Consider the following 26,126-nt stretch of genomic DNA (forward strand, 5'->3'; position numbering starts at 1 on the left):
TACACTTAGAAGAATTGCTTTCTTATTGTAATATATATTAGCTAGTATGGATTATTGCTTTAGAGAGACGTACAAGCTCTAAATAGTTTTATTATTATTTACTATTACTTCAGAGAGCATCCAAGCCGACGCCAATGAGAACAACATCGAAGCAACCGGTAATACAGAGGTACGTTTACTAACATTCATGATATTCGTTCCAAACTAATGCCTATAACATGCGGTGTTCCTCAGGGAAGCATTTTAGGCCCAATTCTATTTTATTGTGTAAATTGCATGTTGTGTTGAAATGTCCTAGGTGAGTGGTTTAAAGGCGTATAGGAGTCGGCTCTCATGGGGAAAACGACACCATTCGGGTGTTTACCCAATAACAGGTGCTGTCAGTCACCGTGATTAGCCTTCGGTTTTATGACCAACAGGCCTTATGGAATGCTTTGCATGTTCCACCCATCCCCCCATTTGGTAAAGTCCTAATCTTATAATTCCCTCACTCGGAGACTCTCCGAGAGACTGGGGGGTATTTCTTGATATGATTACGGGTTTGCAGTGAACAGACTTGTACACCCAGCATTAATGGTGTCAGCTAATTATGGCCTTCTGCACAAGGAAACTGACGACCCTCTCCATTTTAATGCCAAGTAAACAGTTTTGTTTTCCTTCATGGAACCAGTATTTTTCTCAGCACGGTATTTTCAAATGCTCCTGTATACTATAACTAGATACACGTGTAGTAATTTCGTTATACAGCACTTAAAGCCCCACTGTCCTACTTAGAGCTACTTGCTCCCTCTATATATAGAAAACTTCCCAAATCGGTGCCTGTTGGTCCCCCATGATCCTCTTTTTCGTATGTTAGTTGAGAGCTGAGTTAATGAGATAGCCACCTGTCAGTGACCTCGCTGTGTGGTCTAATCTCCTCTGGTCCAGTAGTAATGACCATCTTTAAATGGCATGTTACTCAAGCATTGTCACTTCATTGATCATGTTTGTTTTTGTTTTTTGTTTTTATACAAATAATCACACGTGACGAGTGTTGATATGTGCAGATACAACAAACTAAGAAATAAGGGTGCAATTCTGCTAAAAAACAACACCCTCTGTCAAATACTCGTAGGTGGATGCCAGTCTGCACCCAAATTGCAACCTAATTCTCAGTGTGAAGAATGTCTTATATGTTTCTGATATGGATATTAATGTCATTACATCTAAGCTCCAAGCAGATTTGTATGCTATAAATGAATGGTATTGTAAAAATAGATTACGTATTAATACTAATAAGAGTAATATTATGCTGTTGAGTAGTAACATACGAGGTAACGATGAATTAAGTCTGAAGGTACATATTGATACTGAAACAATAGAACAAGTAAGAAGTATCAGATATTTAGGGATTGAAATTGATGATAGATTATCTTGGGATATCCACATTAAATCTCTTACCAAATCATTAAGTTATAAGATTTTTACTTTGAGAAAGCTCAGTAATTTTTTAAGCTCTTCCATTTTAAATAAAATATACAAATGTACCATACAGCCAATCTTAGATTATTCTTGTTCCGTATGGGGCAACTGTTCTTTACAAAACAGAAATATTCTTTTAAGACTGCAAAAAGAGCTGCACGTATTGTCGTAGGGAATTTTGATTATAATGTAAATAGCTTGAGTATAATAAATTCATTAAAATGGCAATCCATTGACACTAGACGGGACTATTTTTTATCATGTATAATGTACAACTGTATTCATGGAAAAGCCCCAGTACGATTATGCAATGAAGTGGAAATGGTTTTTGACAGACATGGTTTTAACACTAGACTTGCCAATACGCTGAATGTTGTTTTACCTAAGCCTAATCTTGAATGTTTTAAGAATTGTTTTAGATACGCTGGAGGTAAAATCTGGAATAGTTTACCTTCTGCTTTTCAAAATGCTAAATCTATCGATGTTTTTAAACGTATGTACAAGGACAAATTTTTTAAACCTGTGTAATACAATGCCGATTCATTTACTGCTTTGACATGGCTTATCTCTCTCTCTCTCTCTCTCTCTCTCTCTCTTTCTCTCTCTCCATTTCCCTCTCCCCTCTTTCTTTCTTTCTTTCCCTCTCCCCTCTTTCTTTCTTTCCCTCTTTCCTCCTTTACTTTTTACCAGTTTCCTTATATCTTCTCTCCTCTTCTATTTTTTAGGGTGATATTTTAATGCCTTTTATTAAAGTGATTTGATATTTTTTCCGCTGTTAATTTCATTTATTTCATTGTCATGTTTGTTTGTTTTTTTGTTTTGTTGTGCTTTTTACTATTTTTTAATGCGTATTATGCTTATGTTAGTTTTATACTGTTCTTACCTTTGCCTGTGAGCTTTGGTGATATTCGTTATTTATATTTCCGTGTTTTTATCCTGTTCAGGACCATGATGTAAAACAGATTTTGTATCTACAATGTATATCTGATTCTTGATATCCTGATTATATATATTTCAATAAAAATAAATTCTCACCCCACTTATTGGCAGCCATAAGAATGAATTAAAATTTAAATTTAAATTAATACGTCATATTTTTCTTTTTTGGGGTGCGCTTTGCATTTATCAACTTTGTTACAGGTTGTGTTTGTTAGTAACCTATCAACGAAGAAGTTTGAAAAAATGGAAAAGAAGTACAACACGTACGTCTGGGATATTGTAACGGTGTCCGTATTCTACGCTCTTCCAGTCGTTCAACTTGTCGTAACCTACCAAGTGGTAAGATTTTTAGTATGTTCAGGCCCCCAATAGATTGTAAGTGGACCGGACGTAGGGGTGGCTTTTTAATTTGGGCTGTAGGTGAAGGCAGGTGTACTTTCCAAGGTCATAAACGTATTTTTTTTTTTATTAAACTGTATATGCTTAATGTTTTATATCTCGAAACTGATAAGATTTAACAAAATACACGTTCACCTTTTTTTACATATTGGATGGTCCTTCCATTTAGCATCCCGTCAAAGTATTTGATTAAAGAAATTGTGATTTTGTTTCTTATGGTAATAACTGGTACATTCCGGCGAATAAGGGAGTGCCAGGTTAATTCCACATATAATACTCCCTAGTCAAAGTTGTCAAGACTATTTATTTTGATCTGAATAACCCTGAATAGTGTAATCATCAAACACAATTGTGTCATTTCATCTGTTGTGTTATCGTTTTCATTCACATGTTGCTTTCTTTTTACAGAAAACTCTACATGTTCCATAAATAAGTGGGCTATGTTAAAGGGCAAGTCCACTCCAAAAATAATTTACTTTCAATAGAAGCAGAAAAATCAGACAGAACAATAAAAAAAAAAGTTTGAGCAACACCGGACAACTAATAAGAAAGTTTTGAATTTTTAATGACATGAAAAACTTTGAAAATCACTAGGCGAATTGGCAACTCATTCATGAGTCTATGACGTCATTGCCTCACTATCCACTTATTGTGTTCTTTATATTGATAATATAAATATACAATAATCCCTCCTAGAAACCTTATTTCCTTAGCATCCAAGTTATATTGATAGCAGTAGTCCTTATGTTTTCGTGTGGATGCACTAACACAGAGTTGTCTTTTAATTCTGTTAAGTCATGAAAAATTCGAATTTTAATAAACTATTTATATGAAAATCAATAGTATAAAATCTTCTAACTTCATAACAGATTTTGTGAAATGTCATGCACGCAATATGATACGAATCATATACCCTGGGCAAACACATGGGGAAACCAAGTTTTGGCGGATAAAAAGGGAAATTAAAGGGATAAAAATACTATATAAAGCAATTGATAAATAGTGAGGCAATGACGTCACAAACTTATAACCAAATTTGCAATTGTGAAGTGATTATCTAAGTTCCACAGTTGTTCATACCTTAAAAAAAATCATAACTTCCTTATTATTTTTCCCATTTTATTCAAATTTCTTTTGCTCTGTTTCTCTTGTTTTTCTACATCTATTAAAAGTTGTTTTTTTTTGGAGTGGTCTCAGCCTTTAAGTCAGATATAATTAAGTCCACATTCGTGCTTGTAGTGAATTATTATTTGGATTAATCTTCCCCATCCTACCTTCTTAATTTTTGTTCATCTGCAGGTTACCAATGTCACTGGAAACCAAGACTCGTGCTATTATAACTTCCTGTGTGCAAAGCCATATTCATGGTTTAGGTAAATGTTCCCTGCCTAAATGATCTTTCCTTCATAATGAAAATAAGTTTGTATTTGTTTCCAGATGCAGTTTCCTTAGAAAGCACTTTTTTAACGATCACGCGTTGGGAATGAAAATGTTTGAACTATTACAAATGTAAAATAATGCATAAACAAATTGCAGTATTGTCAATTAAGGTTAGAATTGTGTAAATATGTAATAACATATAGTATGTTTAAATTATGGAGATTTCAATGCTAGCAGTAGTATCCTATACCTCAATTTGAAGATGAAACTATCCTGTTCATTAATGAAAAATTGTTGGACTTAACGATTATGAAAAGCCGTTAGCCTCATTGAAAATATTTTGTAAAAGTTATTATAAAAGGCATCACATGTTGACTGAAATCATTCATACTTTCTATTATCAAGGATAAGGATTGATGTGGAATTTTTGAAAAGTCTAAAATACTTGAATTTTTGATTTTGAACATATTTTATTTTATGGCTCCAAATGGCTCTCCATAATGTTTAAGTCCAACCTAGAGTTAAGTTCGACATAGGATCTTTGTGAAACACCCCCTGATCACAAAATTACAATGCATGGCTGAGAAGTCAGCCAAAAGGAAACAGCCTTATTGACGCTGGTACAAAAGGAAAATGGTATTTACAACGTTACTTCAATCGAGAGAGAAAGACCTACAAATCTTTATTTTTCGTAAGCGACTGTAACAAACTTGTAGGACACTACATGCTAATGAAAATATGAAGCAATAGTGAAAACGTTTTTTGATATGGGCATCTAACAATTCCTTTTGCAAACCTGACTGTTGTGTTTACCTATTCCCTTTGAATGCAGTGCCTACAACAATGTGTACAGTAATGTTGGCTACGTCGTGCTGGGATTTGTCTTCCTTGTGCTTGTCGGGATAAAACACTATAACCGAGTACACAACAATGAACTGGTATGTATTGTTTTCTTTATAATCATTTTCATTATCATCATCATCAGCAGCCCCATCATCATCATCGGCTTTACAGTCACTAATATCATTTGTACAGTATCGTTAACATCAATCTTCCTCCCCATCATATTCATCACCATCATCATCATCATCATCATCAACAACATCGTCATTAGCATCATTATCATCATCATCATTATCACCATCACCATCATTACCACCATCACCATCACCATCACCATCACCATCATCATCACCAGCACCATCATCATCACCGTCACCGTCACCATCATCACCATCATCATCATCATCATCATCATCATCATCATATTCATATTCACTATCATCAGCAGCAGCAGAAAAATTATTTATAAAAAATTGAATGAAATAAATGAACAATTGACCTGCATAAACATAATGTGCAATGAATTAGGGTATATGTAATGATATTTCTCTTTTCATGAATCCTTCATCATTCTTATTGTTTTTATTTAAATCTGAATGTTCTTTTCTGCGCCTTGAGCATTTTTTGTTATTGAATTGGTGCTTTATCAATACTCAGTTTCTATATATTTCAATTTTTTTAATATCATTTCTTTATTAAAGAAAAATAGAATACACTGGGTAGTAAACATAGTACAAATATACCCAACATAGCTTTTTCAAAATAAGAAAGTATTTGACAAAGTAGTGACATAAACATGATAACACGACAGTTGCAATATACGAGATCCGTTGTTTATAAAGGCAGATGGCAGGTTTGCATGATATTACCACATAGTTATATATTCATTAAATGTACGAAACATGTTTGTAATCTGGTATAAATAATCTTACATAATGGGCTGGCTGTACAAGGATGATGAGTAAAAGCAAAGAAATGAAGTCGAATGTCCTTTACTTTTAAGCAGAAGCCTACATAGGTCTTGTTTGATATTATAAACATGATTTAATATCAATGATATATCAAAATGTAAGCGATTTTTTTTTTTTTTTTTTTTTTTTTTTTTTTAAATTATTTTTTAATAACTATATTTGCATTTCTTCCATTTTCCGGCCCAGGGAATCCATAAACACTATAGTCTCCTGTATGCCTTGGGCTTTGCTCTCATTATGGAAGGCGTTATGAGCGCTTCCTACCATGTCTGTCCAAACAGGGCCAACTTCCAGTTTGGTAAGTATATGAAAATTGTGGTTATTTGTTAGGGAAATGAAAGGATAGCCCGTCTTTCGGATGGTGACGTTAAAGCTAGGTCGGTCCCGAGACGTAAAAATGCATATCTGATTGATACACGTCTGTAAAAACCCAATTACACACACAGGGTAGCCCGTGCCATGATTCATCTACAAAGATATATGTATGTGTACCGTGATTACAACGAATTTATGTAACCATTGCATCTGATTTAATGCTGCAATGCTGTAAGATGCATTTTTATTTAGACTGTAGCCTCAGTTGCCTAAGGCTTACAATAAATGGTGATATGTTCATGGATACTTTACTTGCTCTAAGCTCATGACTTTGTAGCTTTCTCGTAACGTCTTACTAAATTAAGATATGTTCATATTGCAAACTAAAAGTCGTGAACAAATGTGATGGCGTAGTGAACCATTGGGGAGCAGTGGTCTTGAAACTGGAAGGTCCTGGATTCGAAACGAAATCAATGTACTTGTTTATCATTAAGTCCCTCTGAAAGTTGTGAAAGCCTTAGGTCTCCCGGTTTGCTCTTTACGAAAAAGGATATAATTGCTTTATTTAGCTTTCAGCCAATTTAAGCGTCAACGTATCAATCGTGTTCCCCCTGATCTGGCTCCTATTTTAATTGGTTGCAATAGATACCTCCTACATGTACATGATAGCCTGTCTGGGGATATTGACGATGTACCAAAAGAGACATACAGATATCACCGCCTCCGCCAACAAATCATTCGCTTTGATTATCCTCATTATCTTTACTGGATTCCTGGGGATGGTAAGTTTGCCTAGAGTTGGAGGGATGATTGATGATGGTGATGATGACGATTGTGATGATGATGATGATGATGACGATGATGATGATGTAGAATGAAGGGGTGGTGATGATGAGGATGATGGTAAAGAAGAGGACGAGTAACGGTGGGAGTGGGATTATGATGAGGAGATGATGAAGATGATGATGAAGTTTAAGGTGGCGTTAATAATGATGATAACGACGAAGATGTTAATGATGATGATGATTAGGATGAGCCTCCCGGGTACCCCAATGCTGGAAAGAAACGCACTTTTTAGAAAACTTCACTTTTTCATGCAAAAATGCTAATTTGTTCTATGCACGCAAGTCAGATTGCACGGATGATACAACGTTTCCATATAGTATGCAAAATGACACCAAATCAAACGAGAATTACCTGTTTTCCCCATCCCTTCAAGCAGGCGCGTACGCAGAGGGGGGGGGGGGGGGGGTGTCCTGGGGTTTAACCCCCCCCTCAAATTGTTTCCATCAAATCTTTTTTGTTGTAGTGCTCACTACCCCCCCCCCCCCCCCCCCCCCCCCCCCCCCCCCCCCCACTGAGCGAAATATCGGCCGGCGCGATTTTAAAAGTTCGAAGGGCAAAACAGAAGAAAAAAAAAATAATGCACACTACCCCCCCCCCCTCCCCCTGAGCGAAATATTGGCCGGCGCGATTTTCAAATTGGCAAAGATCCCTCTTGAAAAAATTCTGCGTACGCCACTGAACTGCCTTCAAGGCCCCTCACATAGTATAGTATTAATGACTGCTTTGAGAGAAATAGTTGTTTTTATACGCTCAAGGAAAGGTTAGAATTGTGCTATTACCCGAGGCGTGCCGAGGGTGATAGCCCAATTGTAACCTTCCCGAGAGCGTATAAAAACAACTATTTCTCAAATATAAAAGCGGTCATTTATACTTTTATATGCCCAAAAAAAAAATTAAAAAAAGAAAAAAGAAAAAAGAAAAAAACTTTTTTCGAAGATGGGATTCGATCTCTTGCGTACTAAAGGTGATGTGACTAAAATCAGCGCCGTAAAACCGCTCGGCTATCGCGCTCTGTTACCATTCATAGCCGTTTTTTCTTATATATACATTAAAATGGATTGAAACGGCTTCGCGTGGTGGATGCTTCGCGGTTGCTCCATTAAACAGGCCCTTCTTTTACTTTTGCAATGCATATTGGCACGAATTTAGATCAAGATCTATCGGCAGAAGTTGTTTTTTTTTGTTTTTGGAAGTTTATTTTCGTCTTCATGTCAACAATGCAAGATAAAATTGTCGGTAAGATCGATCGAGATTCAATAGGCCAGTTTCGTAATGTATTCAGAGACCTTTAAATCGCATTACGTAATCGGAAGGTCGGACAAGCAAAGAACTCGCGGTGCGTAGCAGACTACACTTTGCGTGCATACCATACATGACTGTGTTCGCTAGGTGTGATTGTATCGTTTGTTTTCGCTATTTTGAGAGAGAGAGAAGAAAAAGGAGGCAGTTTCAAACTTGAATAATAAATATCTTTGAGATGTGATTTTGTTCTTCATACATTTGATCTTTAAAATCGCTGAGTCTTAGGCAAGAATAATAGAAAAGCATTGCTGGTACAGAACTAGCGATTCACATCTTGCAGCTAAACCTGTTCGGCCAAGTCCCCGGTACAGGCAGCGCACGATACCCCCTCAAAAAGAAGAAAAAGGAGGTCGATGATACAAGCGATATTGGCTTGAAAGCCAGTGATAAGACAGAAAGCGAAGCACCAAAATATAAGTTAGCTAGCCGATATCGGTAATTTCCATTCAATTTTGCATTTACCTTAGCTTGAATCTGAGTACAAATTAGGACGTAGAAATGAAAGAAGTGATGAACTATTTTCCACTCGTTCGCACACACAGTCACCTCTGCTTGCAGAAGCGTGCGCGCGTACCACGTGTTCGTGTTCGTGTAGGCGCGATTCACATTTTCAAAATGAAAACAATTTTACGGATTAAAAAATGTTTGTGAAACGCCTCGATACGGACTATTTCAAGGGGGACGAGAAACGGCTAACGAGATCGAACCAAGCACTGACCGCAGAATCAATATTATTAACAAAAGCAACGAGAAATAATGACAATAAAGGTAATAATATAATATATAAGGTCTTTGTTAATAAAATAATATTTATAAAATAATATCGTCCGATGACAGAGAGCTAGAATAAGAATGATGAATAATGATAAACAAATAATTTTGAACGGAAAAAATGAAGAAAAACAATGAACAAGGAAAAAGAATGATAGAGCAATGGAAAAAGGGAATAATAAAAGTAATAAAAAAAAACTTATGATGGCAAGGAAGAAGAATCAGGATGATGAATAATTTTATTGTTTAGAATAAGATTAGGAATTAAGTTTGATTTTCATAAAATAAAAGTTAATAGTCTAGCATTAGACTACAATTATGCCGGACCTTCGTTATTCAACTTCAAGAAGCAATTATTATTATTTTAAAAAAAACATTTAAAAATAAAACTGTTATTACATTTTCTATTAGATCTAGACTAGTCTAGACTTCTACTTTTTATTTGTTTATTATTTATATATTTTTTCTTTTTGTTCAAGTTGGTATGTTCTGTCTTTTTGCGTCGGTTTGACCTGTATAATCTAGTCACAAGTCGCTATCATAAGCTGCCGAGAGCTAACTAGAGGGAGGATTGTACTCGAGCTTCTCCAGACCACATAATATGGCCATCGGGAAATATCAATCGAAAGTCTTAAAAGCCTTCAGTTTTCGACGATCATAAATGCATGGTCCGCCATATTCTCTATTAGATAATTGAATACGTCATAGGTCCCAAAGTCAGGAATATCGTCAAACTTAAGGGAGGTATGTAACTAGTTCACTTAACGAAAATCCTGCACGTTGTAATTTCCCGATACAGTCACGTCTACCGAGTGACACGGAGCCCGTAGGTCATGGGCTACGGGCGGGCTAGTCCGCTACTGCGGACGCTAATTTAACGAGTCTTTTCTCGGGTGTATACCGTAGTCGAAACTCCTCTTTTTCTTAGAAAATATTGCAGCTGCCTGAAACTCAGCTTGATGAATGGCAAGTTGGAAGACATTTTCGGCCAAAACAGAAATTCATATATATATATACACGCAGTTTTTATAGAAAGATATGAATGCAATTTAACGGCAAGAACCGACAGTCTAATACACAATGCACAGATTCAAAATGGTGATTTGACAAAGCTTGTCGGGCTTGGTTACAGTAACCGCGCATTACGTAACCGCCGAAACTGGCCTATTGTATTGAAATTACCGACCAATTCTTCGCACACGTACGGTATCCTCGATCGCTCAGACCATTTTTTAACATGTAAACCTATGGGGTAACCATGGAGACTGACCTATTTTCCCAATAACCATGGTTATTGGGATTTTGAACTGTTTTTTTAACCATGGTTACCGGGAATTTTCGGGAACAGTTAAAGTTTATCAATGCAATTTCGACCAATCAGATTGCTGGATTACTTAAGTGAGGTATATAATATAGCATAGTATCCCACGTATTACTGTACAGTACGTTTTCTTCCGTTTGTTTGCATCTCTTTTTTTATTGAAATTACTACAAATTAGTTTTCTTGTAGTTTACATCCATTGATAGTGTAATTTGTTCCACACCTCTTTCTCTATTGTATATTTCGATCATATTTGAAATCTATCACATGTTTACCGAATTTAGGTTGTTAGTAATTAAATGAATCTTTATTTCAATATTTTCATAATTGTTTCTTCCATTGATTAATGTAATTAAATGCTATTCTACGGAATATTTATTTTGGATTCATTGATGTTTAATACTGTTATATAATACTTTCATCATCCCTTCCTACAGGTCTTCATTGGATCACTCGTCTTCTATATCATCTTCTTCTTCGTGCATATGCTGACTTATATCGGGTTAAGTGCGTTCATGTACTGTAGTGGAACCACACCAGGTATGAACATCGTACAGGATGGACAGATATAAGCTGCATATCGCATTCTGATATAACATCCCACAGTAGACATACTTGTACTTTATTATACAAAGAGCTTAACTGGTAGTTATCATGATAACCCTCCGCCAGGCTTTAGCTGCAGCAGCCATGATCATTGCACAATGCATATCAAGGGTAATCCTACTAGATAGCCGCATACTACTCCTTGGTGGAGAAAGGCAAATGAAGATTAATTTTCTGCCAGAACATTAGTGTCATGGGGGATGTTTAAGCGGGCATCATACCCGTACCGTAACGCACCAGAGGAGCGCTTAAATGCTCAGAAAGCATACCGTGCCGCTCCATGGGGCCCAATCACATCTTTTCAAACAGATATCAGGGGTGCCGAAGTCTGCTGATGATGAGACAGTCTAACTGCTCACCAACCTCCTGCCAGTTTCTGTGCAGATAGACCTCGACAGGCTGTTGCTTCTAGGACAACCTATCAAGCTTGTACAGCCGTTTTGAGTTCAGAACATTTTAGAAGCCCTCCCAACGGGTACACCCACAATACTGGTTCTACAAGAGACAGTGAGGAAGTATGATCTTCCATACCTCCATAGCTTTTTCTCGAACTCACCCCTGTACTGAACCTGGAAAAGGATGATCAAATACAAAGTCAACCTGACGGTAAAACACCATACACTACAAGGAATCCGCTCTAAGTCCTCTCTCAAGTTCTGGATAGATAACACTCCACCCTCTGCAAATCTCCTTTATCCAAAGAATGCACCATCTCCTCCCATCCGAAGAGCTCTTATAGTGAGAGCTCAACTACTCACATCCACCTACTTGACATAATGTCGTCCCTTTATGCTAAAAATCCCTTATCCCTATTGAGGACATTCTCTTTCACATTACTATACAAGTTTTGCCATCAAATTGTGGGGCTCCAACTCTTTTTGATGGGCTTTCAGATTCTTGTCTCAAAGAAATATTGCATGCTTTCATGAAGAAAAGTATTTGTAAAACAAACAAACAAACATACGGACAAACAAACAAACAACAACAAGAAAAACATTTATTCCTCGATTCATGCCCAGCCAGGTTGAGCCTTTTTTTTTGTCTTCATTGTTCCCCTCACCAGGTTTCAGTCAGGTGAAGATAATTAACGGAGTAGCGCTTAATATACCCAAGTCACGAGCTTGGGAGAGGAAGCAGCGGAAGAAGAAATAGAAAAGGGTGAAAAGAGGGAGAAGAAGAAAAAGAAGAAGAAGGTGAAGAAGAAATGAAAAAGCAAGGGAAGAATACAACAAACTATTCGTACAAAATGCTTCTTCTTTTTTCTGTCTGCTTCTTCATTTTCCTCCCTAGCCCCAGGTACATTTTATATCATAGATCAATGTGGAAAGAGAGGATATGGGCGATATTATTGAAGTCGTGTTCACGTTGTCTCCGGTGTTTGAGGATGTGCTGTTGCCCGTTGCGCCCAGCTGTTGTATTGTCTCAAAAAGTCTTATAGTACTCATCTGGGGGGGGGGGGGGGGGGGTGTTTCACAAAGATCCTATTAAAGTTGAACTTAACTCTAAGTTGGACTTAAATATTATGGAAAGTCATTTTTAGCCATAAAATAAAATATATTCCAAAGCGAAAATTCAAGTATTTCAGACTTTATAAATTCCACATCAAGAGCATGAAATCTCCTTGATAATAGAAAATAATAGAAAATATGAATGATTTGAATCAACATTTTATGCCTTTTAATATAAATTTTCAAAATCATTTTCAAAGATGCTAATGGCTTTCCATGATTTTTAAGTCCAACTTAGAGATAAGTTCAACTTAGGATCTTTGTGAAACACCCCCTGGTCATGTCATTGTACTTTAATATGCAGCATTTTTTTCTCTCTTGTCAGGTGTTTAATTATGATATTTTAAAAATGTAATAACCATGAACTGTTATAGTCATATTCATTCTCCTTTTTTTTTTAACTCATGCGTACAAAAAACATTAGAAGCTTTGTCAAATTTCAAAATGCAATTATGTTTTTCCCTTCTCCTTCCCCTCTCTTAATTTCATTTGTTCTACAGATACAGATGTGTTTTTCTTCAAGAGGATAATCGGTCTTTACAAGAAGGCATTCGCTGTTTGCAAGTCGGAATTCTATGTTTGCAAGTGTGTTTCCAAGTCTGAAGTTTCAAATCATCTGGTAGGTATAATGTATTTGTGTTCTATTATGAGATACACATTACATGGGAAGAAAGGGACAGCTAGCGTGCCACAGATAAAGAGTTGGTGAGACAGCAGTCACACACACACATACACGCACACACACACACACACACACGCGCGCGCGCGCGCACCCCCACACACACACACACACACAAACACACACGCACACACACACACACACAGAAATAAACAATCATAGACTGACATCGACAGAAAGGGGAAAAGAAGGACAAATATACAAAGTCATGAAGTTGCAGATGTAGAATGAAAGGGAAAGGCTTGTAACAATAAGAAATATATACCTATATATATATAGAGAGAGAGAGAGAGAGAAACAGAGAGAGATAGAGAGAGAGACAGAGAGAGATAGAGAGAGAGACAGAGAAAAAGAAAGAGACACCAGACAATTAGCGAGAGGCAGAAAATTATTGAGTCAAAAGTTTCAAAATCCAGTGAAAGCTTAACCAAAAGAAAGATTTGAGGATATATGTGGAGGAGATCTTGCCACGATTGCCGCCGCCCCCTCTCTCTCTCTCGCTCTCTCTCTCTCTCTACATCCTACTCCAGATGTATTTATTTGTTATGTCAATGTTGAATTCATGTATCACGCAAAAAATCTACTCTTCTCAAACTTGAGAAGAGTATATGAAAGTATAAAAGAATAGAAGGGTATATTTAACCAGCATGAGTCCCTTATATACATTCACATTATCAGCCCCATCCTCCCCCTCCCTTCACTTTCTCCTCTGTTTATACCCCGTCTCATTTAAAGATATCTCATTCGCCTTCACACTCTCTCTCTCCCTCTCACTCTGTCTCTCTCGCTCTCGCTCTCTCTCTCTCTCCCTAACTTTCCGTTCCCCCACCTCCCCTCTTCTCTCTCTCTATCTCTCTTTATCAATTCTTTGTTCTCATGTCTCGATTCTCACCTAATCCTCTTCCTCCCTCTCATCCTCCTCTTTCCCTCCTATTCCTCCCTTCCTCTTCCTCTTCCCCTACTCCTCTCCCACTCCTCTTTTCCCACTCCATCTTTATCGTCACATTCCTTTTCAAATCTCTACTTATTTTCTCTCTTTCCCTTTGCATGCTTTGAAAAGTTTTGTTTTGTTTTATTTCCGTATAAAAAAGACATCATGCATTCAGTAATACAATAACGAATAGAATTATGAATTACAAAATAAAGTAAACGGCTGGATAACCCATATTCAGCGGTATCGTTATGATGCCGCTGGTCTTCTATCTTCTAACTCTATCTGTCGTCCATGGTCATGGCCGGAACATGTTTGCTAAATTTAGTCAAGTAATTCACTTGAAGACTGATATTACTTGACTTTGCTCAAAAGAAGACGTAGACGGCGATAACCAGTATTTGCCATGACACACTCCCTTTAACCTCTTCATTCGATGCCGTTGGTGAAGTTTGTATTTGAGTGGTGAATGTATGTGTGAATAATTGACCGCAGCTTTTTAAATTTAAAGCTATGGTCACGTGCCCCCAAAAGTACCCTGCTCAGCGGGAGCGTCTTAATTTGTTCGCCTATGTCGCCCGGACACCGATCGGGGGCCGCCCGGCTACCTCTTGTTTTGCGGCTCGGTCGCCGCTGAAGTTTTAGCGCGGAGTTAAAATTTGGCGGCGCCTGCTCACTTTTCAATCGCCGCCAAATATACGCTCGGTGCCCGGGCGGCGACCTTATCGAGCGTTCGCCATCGAGCGATTTGGGTTAAAAAAATCGAAGTCTCTAGGTCAAATGCTGCCGAGCGGTCGCCGCCCAGTAGCTGTCCGGTCGTCGCGGGAAGATCAGTCGGTCACTGGGCTGTGAGTTCAAACTCGGTCGGCAGCATTTTACCTAGCGGCTTTGATTTTTTATCTAAATCGCTCGACGGCGAACGCTCGATTAACGCTCGGGAATAGGTGGGTCATCAGTCGGTCACTGCTGGGACGCCGCCCGGAGAAGCTCCCCGATTTTGCCGAGTTTTTACCTATAAAAATCGGCCGGCGACCGACGGGAAATCGACAGAGCACTGCCCAGGTATCGCTGGGGCTCTACAGCCTGCTCGACTTCTCCAAAAACGGGTCCAAAAATCGATGGGCGATGCCTAAATTCAAGCAGCGACCGAGCAGGCTACAAATCGGTCGGTCGCCGCTCTGAGGCGTGACCATAGCTTAAGCGCCATTTTCAAATTAAATTAGAAACATTTTCCATGTCATATTTGTACACCATTAATTTCTTTCTAATTGCGACCGTTTGTGAGTTTGCAGAGTGACCTTGGATGACCCAAAATTATTTTCACTTAGACTTAGAAGCGTTATCATTTAGTAACTATGCTTTGCTCAAGCTTGACATGGACATTCATAGGTGTAGAAAGGCTTCTTGTTCATTAAGTTAACTTGATGTAACGGTCAGATATATTAAATCTCAAATATGAAAGGAACAAAATAGATTGGACTTGGATGAATATGGTTTTATGTATAAAAGTAGTGGAGATGGTGAAAATTTCACAAGCCAGCTTGATATCAATTTGATGACCGTATCTACTATCAACGTCTCACCTGTTAGATATTCTGGTATGATAATTTAGGAATTGGTGTATGGTAAAATCCACGTGTATATAACATTTTAAAAATCCATTAATGAGAACGGTGATAGCATTGACGACGTGTGATGTTGTCAAAACAATAACGCGAGAAGAAGTGAGGAAATCTTCCTGCTCGAGTTTCTCCGCGGTGACAAAAAGAAAATAACTACATCTGATTGGTTAAGAAATGTTTATCACGCGGTGAAAATAAGGTGATTGGTTAATTAAAATAGTATATGGAAACTCCCGATGACAAAGAAAGTTCAACAGCTGAGAAACATGAAACTTGGAACTAAAGACATGTTATTTACAATAGCATCAAGTGACTACACAGCTATCATAATGATGAAATAAACTTAGGCTGGTGAGCATAATCACAAAAACTGGTTATGCATCTGTATAGCTCATGCCACTACAGTAAAAATGAGTTTAGATTTTGTTTCCTTCCTGATATTAATCAAACTGCATGTATCTGTTTTCTATTTTTATTTCAGGCCAGAGGCAGAGTAGTTCCTCTGATTGTTGGATTCCTGGTTAATTTTGCATTGTAAGTTTAAATATTTTCATACACTTTTTTGTATGTATGTATCAGTCCAGATTTAGTTCAGTTGATCATTGCCTACCTACGCCTAGTAGGTCACATTTGCTGTACGGTTAGGATACGGCGGCCGTAGGTCCCCGAAATCGAGAGATACATGCAGCGGCCGCAGAGAATCTGCGATGGCCTTAGGGTCACTCTAGGGCGTATCTCTATGTTTACAGGCCATACGGGTCGCCGTGGGATTAAAAAGCGGAGTTATAACTTGTTTTCATTTGTAGGTTCGCCGTAGGAATTCGACAATTAGACACACCGTAGCCATGCCGTAGAGCGGTATCACGGGGACCATACGTTGGGCTTACGGTGGCATTGCGGCTACCTTGCGTCTGCTTAGGTATTTGTCAAAAAACCTACAGCCACCGCAGTGACGTCCTAAGACGACCGTGTGTCATCACTTCAAAGGCCGTACGGCAACCGCAGCTAGGTTTTCTGTCTCCAAAAATTCAAAATACGCCGTGCGGCTACCCTATTTGACTGTTACCTTATGTGGCCCTATAATTGCTATTGGCCGTAGATATTTTAGACCCCACGACCGCCGCGGCAAATGTAATACACATCACATCTCTGTTTCTCGAAAAATCACACATGTTCTTGTCATTGAATACACTTATTCATTTGTTTACAGGGGCGCTTTGGGCATCGCCACAAAACCTTTAGACTTTGCTACCCACCTCCTTTTTATTATGATAGTAAACATGGTGTTGTACATGTTGTTCTACCTCTTTATGAAGGTGAGTAATCGTGTATAAAGTTGTATGAAGCTGTTATCCTTTGTTCTCCCGTGTTTCTTCCCTTTATTTCTCTCTTTCTCTTTTAAACTTCTTCTACGCTATTTTCCTTTTCTCCGTCTGTATTTGTATTCTTCTTTGCATTTATTTGTCTATTTTCCTGTTTCTCTCTCCCATCCTTTTTTCTCACTGTCACTCTTTTATACCTCTCTCTCTCTCTCTCTATCTATCTCTCTCTTTCTCTCTGTAGCTCTCTCTCTCTTTCTCTCTTTCTCTCTTTCTCTCTCTCTCGCTCTCTCTCTCGCTCTCTCTCTCTCTCTCGCTCTCTCTCTCTCTCTCGCTCTCTGTCTCTCTCTCACATATCCTCTTTTCTCACTGTCGCTCTCATTTCGTGTTATCTGTCTCCCTCTCACTCTCTCACGATTCCTAATTTTCATTTTTTTTTTGTTCTCTCTCTCTCTCTCTCCCTCTTGCTCTCTGACCACCTTGATCTCCTTCACATGCATTTGATACCATGAAGTCCAATTAAATTGATAAAAAAATTGTTTTTTTTTGTTTTTTGTATGGGGCATACCAAATTATGATATCATACCCCATTTTGGAAATTGAGCAAGATATCTGTGCATTCACAATATGTACATGTATTAAACGTCGAGACCATTTTCTTTTAACAACCATGGCTTTCGGGATAAACTGTATGGATAAATTGACTTAATAACTCTTTTTTCTTACAGGGTATGTGTGGAGAGAATGTTCTACCGTCTTTTTTGCTATTGGTACTGACGATCGCTCTTTGGGGCACAGCTGGGAGCTTCTTCATGAAAACGAACAGTGGTTGGCAGGTACGATCGGAGATCCAACTTTTTCTCCTGTAACAACAAATGCTACGGCGATGATTGCGCTCTCATCGAGATGTAGGGTTAGGGTTGAGATTGGTGTGCGTGTACGGTTGTAGGGGTATATAAAGAAGGTTTGGTATAGTTTATGGTCTAGAGTTCAAGGTAGGAATGCATTTTGATATTGGTGATGGTGGTTACTTTATCTGACTGCTAAGAAAGCATAAATACTTGTAAGTAAGCAATCCGACGGCCGACGGCTTTAGGTCCTCTCCGAGGGACCTGGTAATGAGGATTTATGCTTTACCAAAGGGCACTAGCGCATCGCCTTAGTTTCGAACCCGGGTCACCGGATTATGAGACTGAGATATCGCGGTGGTTGTCTTTTGAAATGGTCTTGAGGTCAGTATGGAGTTGCCAGAATCTGAATCTGAGTCATAATAAAAAAATAATAATAATACCAAAGGCTGGTACGGCGCACTTCATATTCAGGGAAAATATCAATACGCTTTACAATAATAAAACAACAAAATTACAGTTAGCTCCCAATTCATGGACTAAAGTAATACCAAATTAAGAACAAGATTAATCATTACACTTATCAACATCAATGATTGTGAAATGAAAGCAAATTATGACAAAGTACAGTAATCTAGTTTAAATTATTATGAAATACAATAATTGATCAAGTTTATAGAGAAGGTTGAGTTCTGGGGAGAAGTGACAAATTATTTGTGAGCGTGTTCATTGTTAGTATAAGTGTGGAAGAACATCAGTCGAAAAAATGTTCCCTGAAAAGCTTGGCTCTTTAAATGCCTTCATATTCTAAATATGACATGTAACAGCTTTAAAAACGAGGACCTCATTTTTATGCCAAATAAATTGCTGATGATTCCAAAACCTTGCAGTAAAACAGTGTATTTTCTCTAATCAATTCCACACCGTTTCTTTCACAATGCAATTGCATGACAAGAACTCAACTTATCTTTAAATGACGTTAGAAAGCATTTTTGAAATAGTAAGATTTCGATATTGTGATTTAAAGGTAGTTAAGTTTCAAAGATGCTAAGCTGCAGATGAGAATTATGCTCCAGCATAATAATCCATAATAATAATAATAATAGTTATTTCTTATATAGCGCTTTTCAGGACCGAAGGCCCTCTCAAAGCGCTTTACAGATATTATATATATATATATATCATTACCCCGGTCATCGGATTCAGGCTTACCCGCCCAAAATGTATACACATTCTCCACTCCCTGGGGAGCATTTCAGCCAGGCGTCATTTTTACAAGCGCACACTTACTTATCATAGCACATTAGCTTTCGCATCCTACCGGGTATTTTAACACCTGGGTGGAGAGTGGCAAATGTAGACCAATGTCTTGCCAAAGGACATTAGTGCATACTCTTCTATATAGACACCGTGCTATTAGTCAAGTATGACTACTAGTAATAAATTTGTCCCCCCCCCCCCCCGCCTGATCTTGCAGGACTCGGCAGCTGAATCCAGAGAAAAGAACGCTGACTGTTCAATCATGGGCTTCTACGATGCGCACGACATCTGGCATTTAATCTCAGCGTTCGCCCTCTTCGTCTCCTTCGTTGTGAGTATGCTCCCTAATTGTAACTACGTTTGAGATTTGAATATCTTTCACTTTAGGTCTTACTCTAAAAGAGGAGATTCCCAGCTCTGAAATGATATTGACTCATTACAATTGGAGGTTCCTTACAGTATGGGTAAACAAGAGAAAGTCTAGTCTTGAAGAATGTTGGTTTATAGAAAATGGTGGCTGAAGCCTGTAGTCAATTCATGTACTCTGAAGCTCAAGATACAATGTCTTGTTCAAAGGTGACAAGAGGGGCATTAATAACTCTGTCGAAATTTCAGTGAAGAGATTTATTGTCTAAACACTTGGCACACCAATTACTCACATTCTGTTCTTCATTTCGACCAAGTAACATATTGTTTTTCTTAACCTTCTCTTTCATTCTCTCTCTCTCACAGTATTTACTTCTCCTCGATGATGACCTGGACCAGACCCCTCAAAAAGATATCCCGGTCTTCTAATTCCAGCTACCAGACCCACGCCTAAAGACGCAGTCCTCATATGATAGAGTCTTTTGAGACGGTTAATAAATAGGACCTGAGCCATCTATCTCCAGCTTTATAGCTTCCAGAGCCTCATTTACAAAATAGATAAAGTGATGCAGTTCTGATTGGGTTCAGATGGGTATACGATTACTTTGAACATTAATTTTGGGACCATTCACAAAAGGATCCAAGTCACCTTGCTCCAGGTACCAGAGCCGTGCCCGCAGATGGATGGCAGTGACGCAGTTATAGATTGGTATGAAAACACTTACAGCCATACAAGATCCAATGCAAGAAAGTCTAAGTCCTCGAACTCCAGATAATATTATGTGCTCATCGTGCTGGTGGATAACATTGATGGAGTTCGCATTGGTCTAAAAACCCTTTTAACCATCCGGGATGCTTTGTAAGAGGGTCGAAGCCATCATGTTTCACCTATCAGAGCTACGCCCAATGTTAGGTACCTGTGATGCAGTCCTAATTAGTAGAAGAACACTATAAAATGACAAGCATTTCAGAATATTTAGAGTCTGAAATGCTTGTCATTAGGATGAGGAACTTTTGGCCCCAGCTAAACTAAGAACACTTTAGATCCTCTGAAATGCTGTTTTCACAATGGGAGTGAATGAAAATAAAAGGATGAAAACGTTTATTAGGAAAACCAATACACTGTACATTCTCCTGATTCAAAAGTTTTAGAAGTTTAGATTTTAGATCTCTCGGGAATCAACAATACTCGACAAGCGAGAAACTAGTCGGTGAAAATGTTCTGCCTATTCCTTTCAAATATAATTTAGGATGTTTCTCATGCACTGGAAATACACTGTATATTGACTATATCATTATAAAAGTTATTGATGTGAAATATACATTTATAGGAACTTGAGCTCAATGGTTCTCAAAATAGTACTAATGTGCCTATGACAGTAACATCAATCATTTATTGGTTTGAGGAAATAGCAGATCTATTTACAATTACTTTTCTTACCTTTATGATTAGATTACCTGTATAAAATCTTTCTCAATGATTTTTTTTTAAATATTATTTCATAGGGATATGTGAATATTAGTGCAGTTAGTACTTGTGATTCTTCCATAACTTCTGAAGTCCTTTATAGGAGCTTAGAGCTCAATGGTTCTCAAAATAATACTAATGTGCCGCTATTAATAGTGAAATCAATCCTGTATCGCTTTAAGGAATTAGCAGATCTATATACAATTATGTTTTTAAACCTTTAGGATAAGTTTTACCTGTATAAAATCTTTCTCAATGATTTTTTTTAAAATATCATATTATAGGGATATGTGTATATATTTAGTGCAGTTCGTACTTGTGATTCTTCTATAACTTCAGTACTCTATATCTTTACATATGTATTGGATCAATAAGTATCAATTGTATCAATTGTAATGTAACGGTTACATTTTATGATTAGATTTCTTACCTTTATGATTAGATTTTTTACCTTTATGATTAGATTTTTTACCTTTATGATTAAATTTCTTACCTTTATGATTAGATTTGTTTACCTTTATGATTAGATTTCTTACTTTTATGATTAGATTTTTTACCTTTATGATTAGATTTTTTACCTTTATGATTAGATTTTTTACCTTTATGATTAGATTTCTTACTTTTATGATTATATTTTTTACATTTATGATTAGATTACCTGTATAAAATCTTTCTCAATGATATTTTTTAAATATCATATGATAGGGATATGTGTATATATTTAGTGCAGTTCGTACTTGTGATTCTTCTATAACTTCAGTACTCTATATCTTTACATATATATCGGATCAATAAGTATCAATTGTATCAATTGTAATGTAACGGTTACATTTTATGATTAGATTTCTTACCTTTATGATTAGATTTTTTACCTTTATGATTAGATTTTTTACCTTTATGATTAGATTTCTTACCTTTATGATTAGATTTTTTACCTTTATGATTAGATTTTTTACCTTTATGATTAGATTTCTTACCTTTATGATTAGATTTCTTACCTTTATGATTAGATTTTTTACCTTAAATATGATTAGATTTCTTACCTTTATGATTAGATTTTTTACCTTTATGATTAGATTTTTTACCTTTATGATTAGATTTCTTACCTTTATGATTAGATTTCTTACCTTTATGATTAGATTTTTTACCTTTATGATTAGATTTCTTACCTTTATGATTAGATTTTTTACCTTTATGATTAGATTTTTTACCTTTATGATTAGATTAACTGTATAAAATTTTGTTAAATGATATTTTTTTTAATATCATATTATAGGAATATGTGTATATATTTAGTGCAGTTCGTACCTGTGATTCTTCTATAACTTCAGTACTCTATATCTTTACATATGTATTGGATCATTAAGTATCAATTGTATCAATTATTGTAATGTAACGGTTACATTTTGTTTTTTCAATAATTGTATAAAAACAAATTATATGGGACTAACAGGTCAATTCCAAGCGTTACGGAACATTTGTAGAGAATTTTCTATTTTTGATAAATAATATCACATACATTTTGATGAGAATCTACACATCAACAATACAATATTAAAAACTAATATGACGTACTTTCACAGCTTTTGAGTTTCCTATTAACCCTTCATCAATTTTAAGAAATATTGAATTTGATATACTTTGACGGTTTCATGATTTCGTAAAAGGAAAGTTTAATCATTCCATCAGAAAGCTATTTAAAATACAATGTTTTCAATATACATTTCATTAATGCTTGATAGGAAACGTAACTTTTGTAAAAAAATACTTCATATCAGTTTACATATGATAACATGTATTTTCCTTTAAAAAAATGTTCATGATATTCTTCTCTCTAAATTAAAAAATTCTCTTAAAATGTCGTCCTGTAATGCTAGGAATTGACCATTACATATAGTTTACAGTAATGTAAATGTATGTAACAATGGGGTACAAGTGTAGTGATTTATCATGGTGTAGGAAATACTTTTAGATTTACGTGGTGATAAGCTGGGAACATGAATATGTTTACTGTAATTCTCTGTAGAAGGTTGTATGATGTGTAAGCATTACAAATGTTTAAAGCCCCACTGTCCTACTTGTAGCTTCTTGCTTCCTCTATATAGAAAACTTCCCCAATCGGTCCATGTTGGTCCCCCGTGATCCTCTTTTTAGTTAGTTGAGAGCTGAGTTGATGAGATAGCCACCTGTCAGTGACCTCGCTGTGTGGTCTAATCCCTTCTGGCCCAGTAGTGTTGACAGTCTTTAAGGCCTAAACTCTCTTCCCACACTCACGGATCTACTGGACATGTATTTTTTTCTGCTGCATTTGTGCCATGTTCCATGTCCCAAATCAGAGCCATCTATACACAGAGTTTGGCCAACGTGGTTACACTTGGTCACAATCACGGCATATATTCTTTTGTTTTGTGCTTGCCCAAACAAAGCAGTACCCCACTCGAACGGGGTTGGCGAGACTCTCCTAATCATTGGTTTTGTCCTAAGTTCAGCTGTGCCATTACGTGTATTTTGTTCCTAGTTTTGAATAAAATGTACAGAGGGAAAAAAATGTTACAAATGAAGATGTGCTTTTATTTTATCAATGTGACCGTTTATGTAATCACGTAATGTAGTTTACTGACCCTACATAAACTAAACAACTCATTCTAGAGTAGATGAACAAACAGATGAGAAAATAACCGTACAAGACCACTTTTTCTTCTTCCATGGAATTTCGTAATACATAAGGGAGCTAATATAGGGAAGAGACGGAGCCAGAGGATAGGGGCGGGGAAGACATCAATCTAATACCTTAATTCTTCCCTAACGCCCCCTTCTCAAAGAAGCTTTTGACCCCAAAATGCATCTTTAACCTGATTTTTCCCTTCAAAACAATCCTTATTCTATTTTTAGTAAAAAGGTTAACAAGAACGAAGTGATGATACGTCATATTAGAGAGATAACGACTATAATGGGAAAGAAGAGACTACGAATGAGAAAGAAACCACCCCAAAAAAGGGAGAGACTGAAAGAGGGAGAGTTACTGAAAGAAAATATGAAGACTAAACAAGTTGAGACTGAGAGAGAGAGAGAGAGGGCGAGAGAGAGAGAGAGAGAGAGAGAATGGAAGACAGAGAGAGAGAGAGACCGAATGGGAGAGAAAGAGATAGACAGAATTAATGGGAGAGAGAGAGGGACAGAGAGTGATAGACTTTAATGGGGGAGAGAGACACAGAGAGAGAGAGAGAGAGATAAATAGAGAGACAGAGAGAAAAAGCGACTGAATGGAACTAACAGTATGAAAAATTTAAGACAGATGAGACGAGGACCCATCAATCCATACCATCTTCAGGAGCACGAATGAAGGTTTCGGGTACACACTCATACATGTAAAATAGTATATGTATAGCCATACCTATTTATATGACCAACAAAACATTCATAAAACGGACAGGTACTTAACCTTATTCATCGCAAACAAAATTGCTTGCGCATCTCGGGATGTGTTCCAGTTATGATGGAAATATCACCAACCGTGTCAAATAAATCTTCAGGGACAAGTCTCGGAGAGGGGCGACACTGGCAAGGCTCTTATAAAACGGTTTTTAATTGGCTTCTTGACTTGTTAATGGAGGGCAAACCCGATTGAGAAAGATGTCCCCGTGGTGTTGGCGGTTGCCATTCTGGGGTTGCTGACATAGGGATGACAATCAGAATGGGGTCGAGAGGAGTCAGAAAAAGAGCCCAAAGGGAGAGGCTTCGAGGAGGATATAGCGTATAAAGGAGGAGGGAACATCATGAACGACAGATGGCAGTATACCGTACGTAATGTAGCAGAGCCATCTATACACATAGTTTGGCCATGGCCAACCCTGTTCGGGTTGGACACGATATGGCGACTACTGCTTTGTTGGGCAAGCACAAACAAAAGAATATACGCCATGTTGTGACCTAGTGAAACCAAGTTGGCCAAACTCTGTGTATAAGATGGCTCTGATATGTAGTAGTGTCAGTACAACACACAACTTTTAAGTATTATTAACACTTGTACAAAAAGAACCCCCTTATTCAAAGCCTAGTATAAGCTGAGAATACCCCAAAAGTTATAATTTTGACATTTTAATTATTATCAAACAATTACATTTTGTAAAGGTAGTTTATAGTCCGGTTTGCAGACTTGTGCAAACTCCATGGAATTTGGTAAGTGTTTAAAATATTCCTTTACAGATATCATGTCTAAAATATTACAGTCATAGTTTCTTAAACTTCTTTATAAGAAATAATTATTTATAGCACTGTTTTCATATTGTTTTCATATTAAAAGACATAACGGTCGTATTAATTTTCAATTACGCAAGAATATTTTTCCATTCTTGAAATAAATATCTAGGATTGAACAATCAAAATGTATTCGTTAAAACCCATTCCCCTTTTTCTTTCTTTTTTCTCCATTTGGTGGGAGGTTCCTAACAATTGACCTCTTCTCTATATTACTAGATTCATGGAACTTCAGGATTTTAGATCTGCAAAAGGGAAAAAACATCTTTAAAGAACCATGGAAATACTATTTTTTTAACATTTCCCTTGCTGTTCGGTTAGAATACTTTTCTAGAAATCTATATACCAATGAAGTCCATAAATTGTTCAGTCATTTCAATATTCTATTATTATTCACTCATTTATTTCAATACCACATCGCTCATAAAAATGTAACTAGTCACAAAGTAAATAGAAAATGACTTACATCTCCAAAATGCGTAGATATTACAGCGAAAGATTTTAATATTGAAATTTTCAAAATAAACAGAAGCTGCTATTTAATACAAGTAGCATAAGTGATTGCAGAAGTATGAGTACTGAACGAAATGCAAAGATGTGACAGCGGAAAATTGATTGAAATTATCAAAAGAAAAAGATGTTCTCATGTAAAATAAATACAAATAGGATCAGTGATTGGAGAAGTATGAGACAATTAAGACAATTATATTATTT

At 36.9% G+C, this 26,126-nt stretch overlaps 1 protein-coding gene across 1 annotated transcript in view; it reads left to right on the forward strand.

The window, feature by feature from the left end:
- LOC765108 (SID1 transmembrane family member 1-like) overlaps positions 1 to 20,779 on the forward strand; it is a 36,637-nt gene extending 15,858 nt beyond the window's left edge. The window contains exons 11-23 of the mRNA XM_030978671.1: positions 114 to 169; positions 2,602 to 2,739; positions 4,099 to 4,172; positions 5,012 to 5,117; positions 6,180 to 6,291; positions 6,954 to 7,090; positions 10,986 to 11,088; positions 13,163 to 13,281; positions 16,376 to 16,428; positions 17,105 to 17,210; positions 17,942 to 18,049; positions 19,539 to 19,652; positions 20,054 to 20,779. Of these exons, the coding sequence (XP_030834531.1) occupies positions 114 to 169; positions 2,602 to 2,739; positions 4,099 to 4,172; positions 5,012 to 5,117; positions 6,180 to 6,291; positions 6,954 to 7,090; positions 10,986 to 11,088; positions 13,163 to 13,281; positions 16,376 to 16,428; positions 17,105 to 17,210; positions 17,942 to 18,049; positions 19,539 to 19,652; positions 20,054 to 20,116 (1,289 nt within the window). The 3' untranslated portion in view covers positions 20,117 to 20,779. The remainder of the gene's footprint in view (positions 1 to 113; positions 170 to 2,601; positions 2,740 to 4,098; positions 4,173 to 5,011; positions 5,118 to 6,179; positions 6,292 to 6,953; positions 7,091 to 10,985; positions 11,089 to 13,162; positions 13,282 to 16,375; positions 16,429 to 17,104; positions 17,211 to 17,941; positions 18,050 to 19,538; positions 19,653 to 20,053) is intronic.
- Positions 20,780 to 26,126: the final 5,347 nt, after the last annotated feature.

The sequence above is a fragment of the Strongylocentrotus purpuratus genome, unplaced genomic scaffold (genome assembly GCF_000002235.5).
Source record: "Strongylocentrotus purpuratus isolate Spur 01 unplaced genomic scaffold, Spur_5.0 spur5_scaffold_1, whole genome shotgun sequence".
NCBI classification, from domain to species: domain Eukaryota; kingdom Metazoa; phylum Echinodermata; class Echinoidea; order Camarodonta; family Strongylocentrotidae; genus Strongylocentrotus; species Strongylocentrotus purpuratus.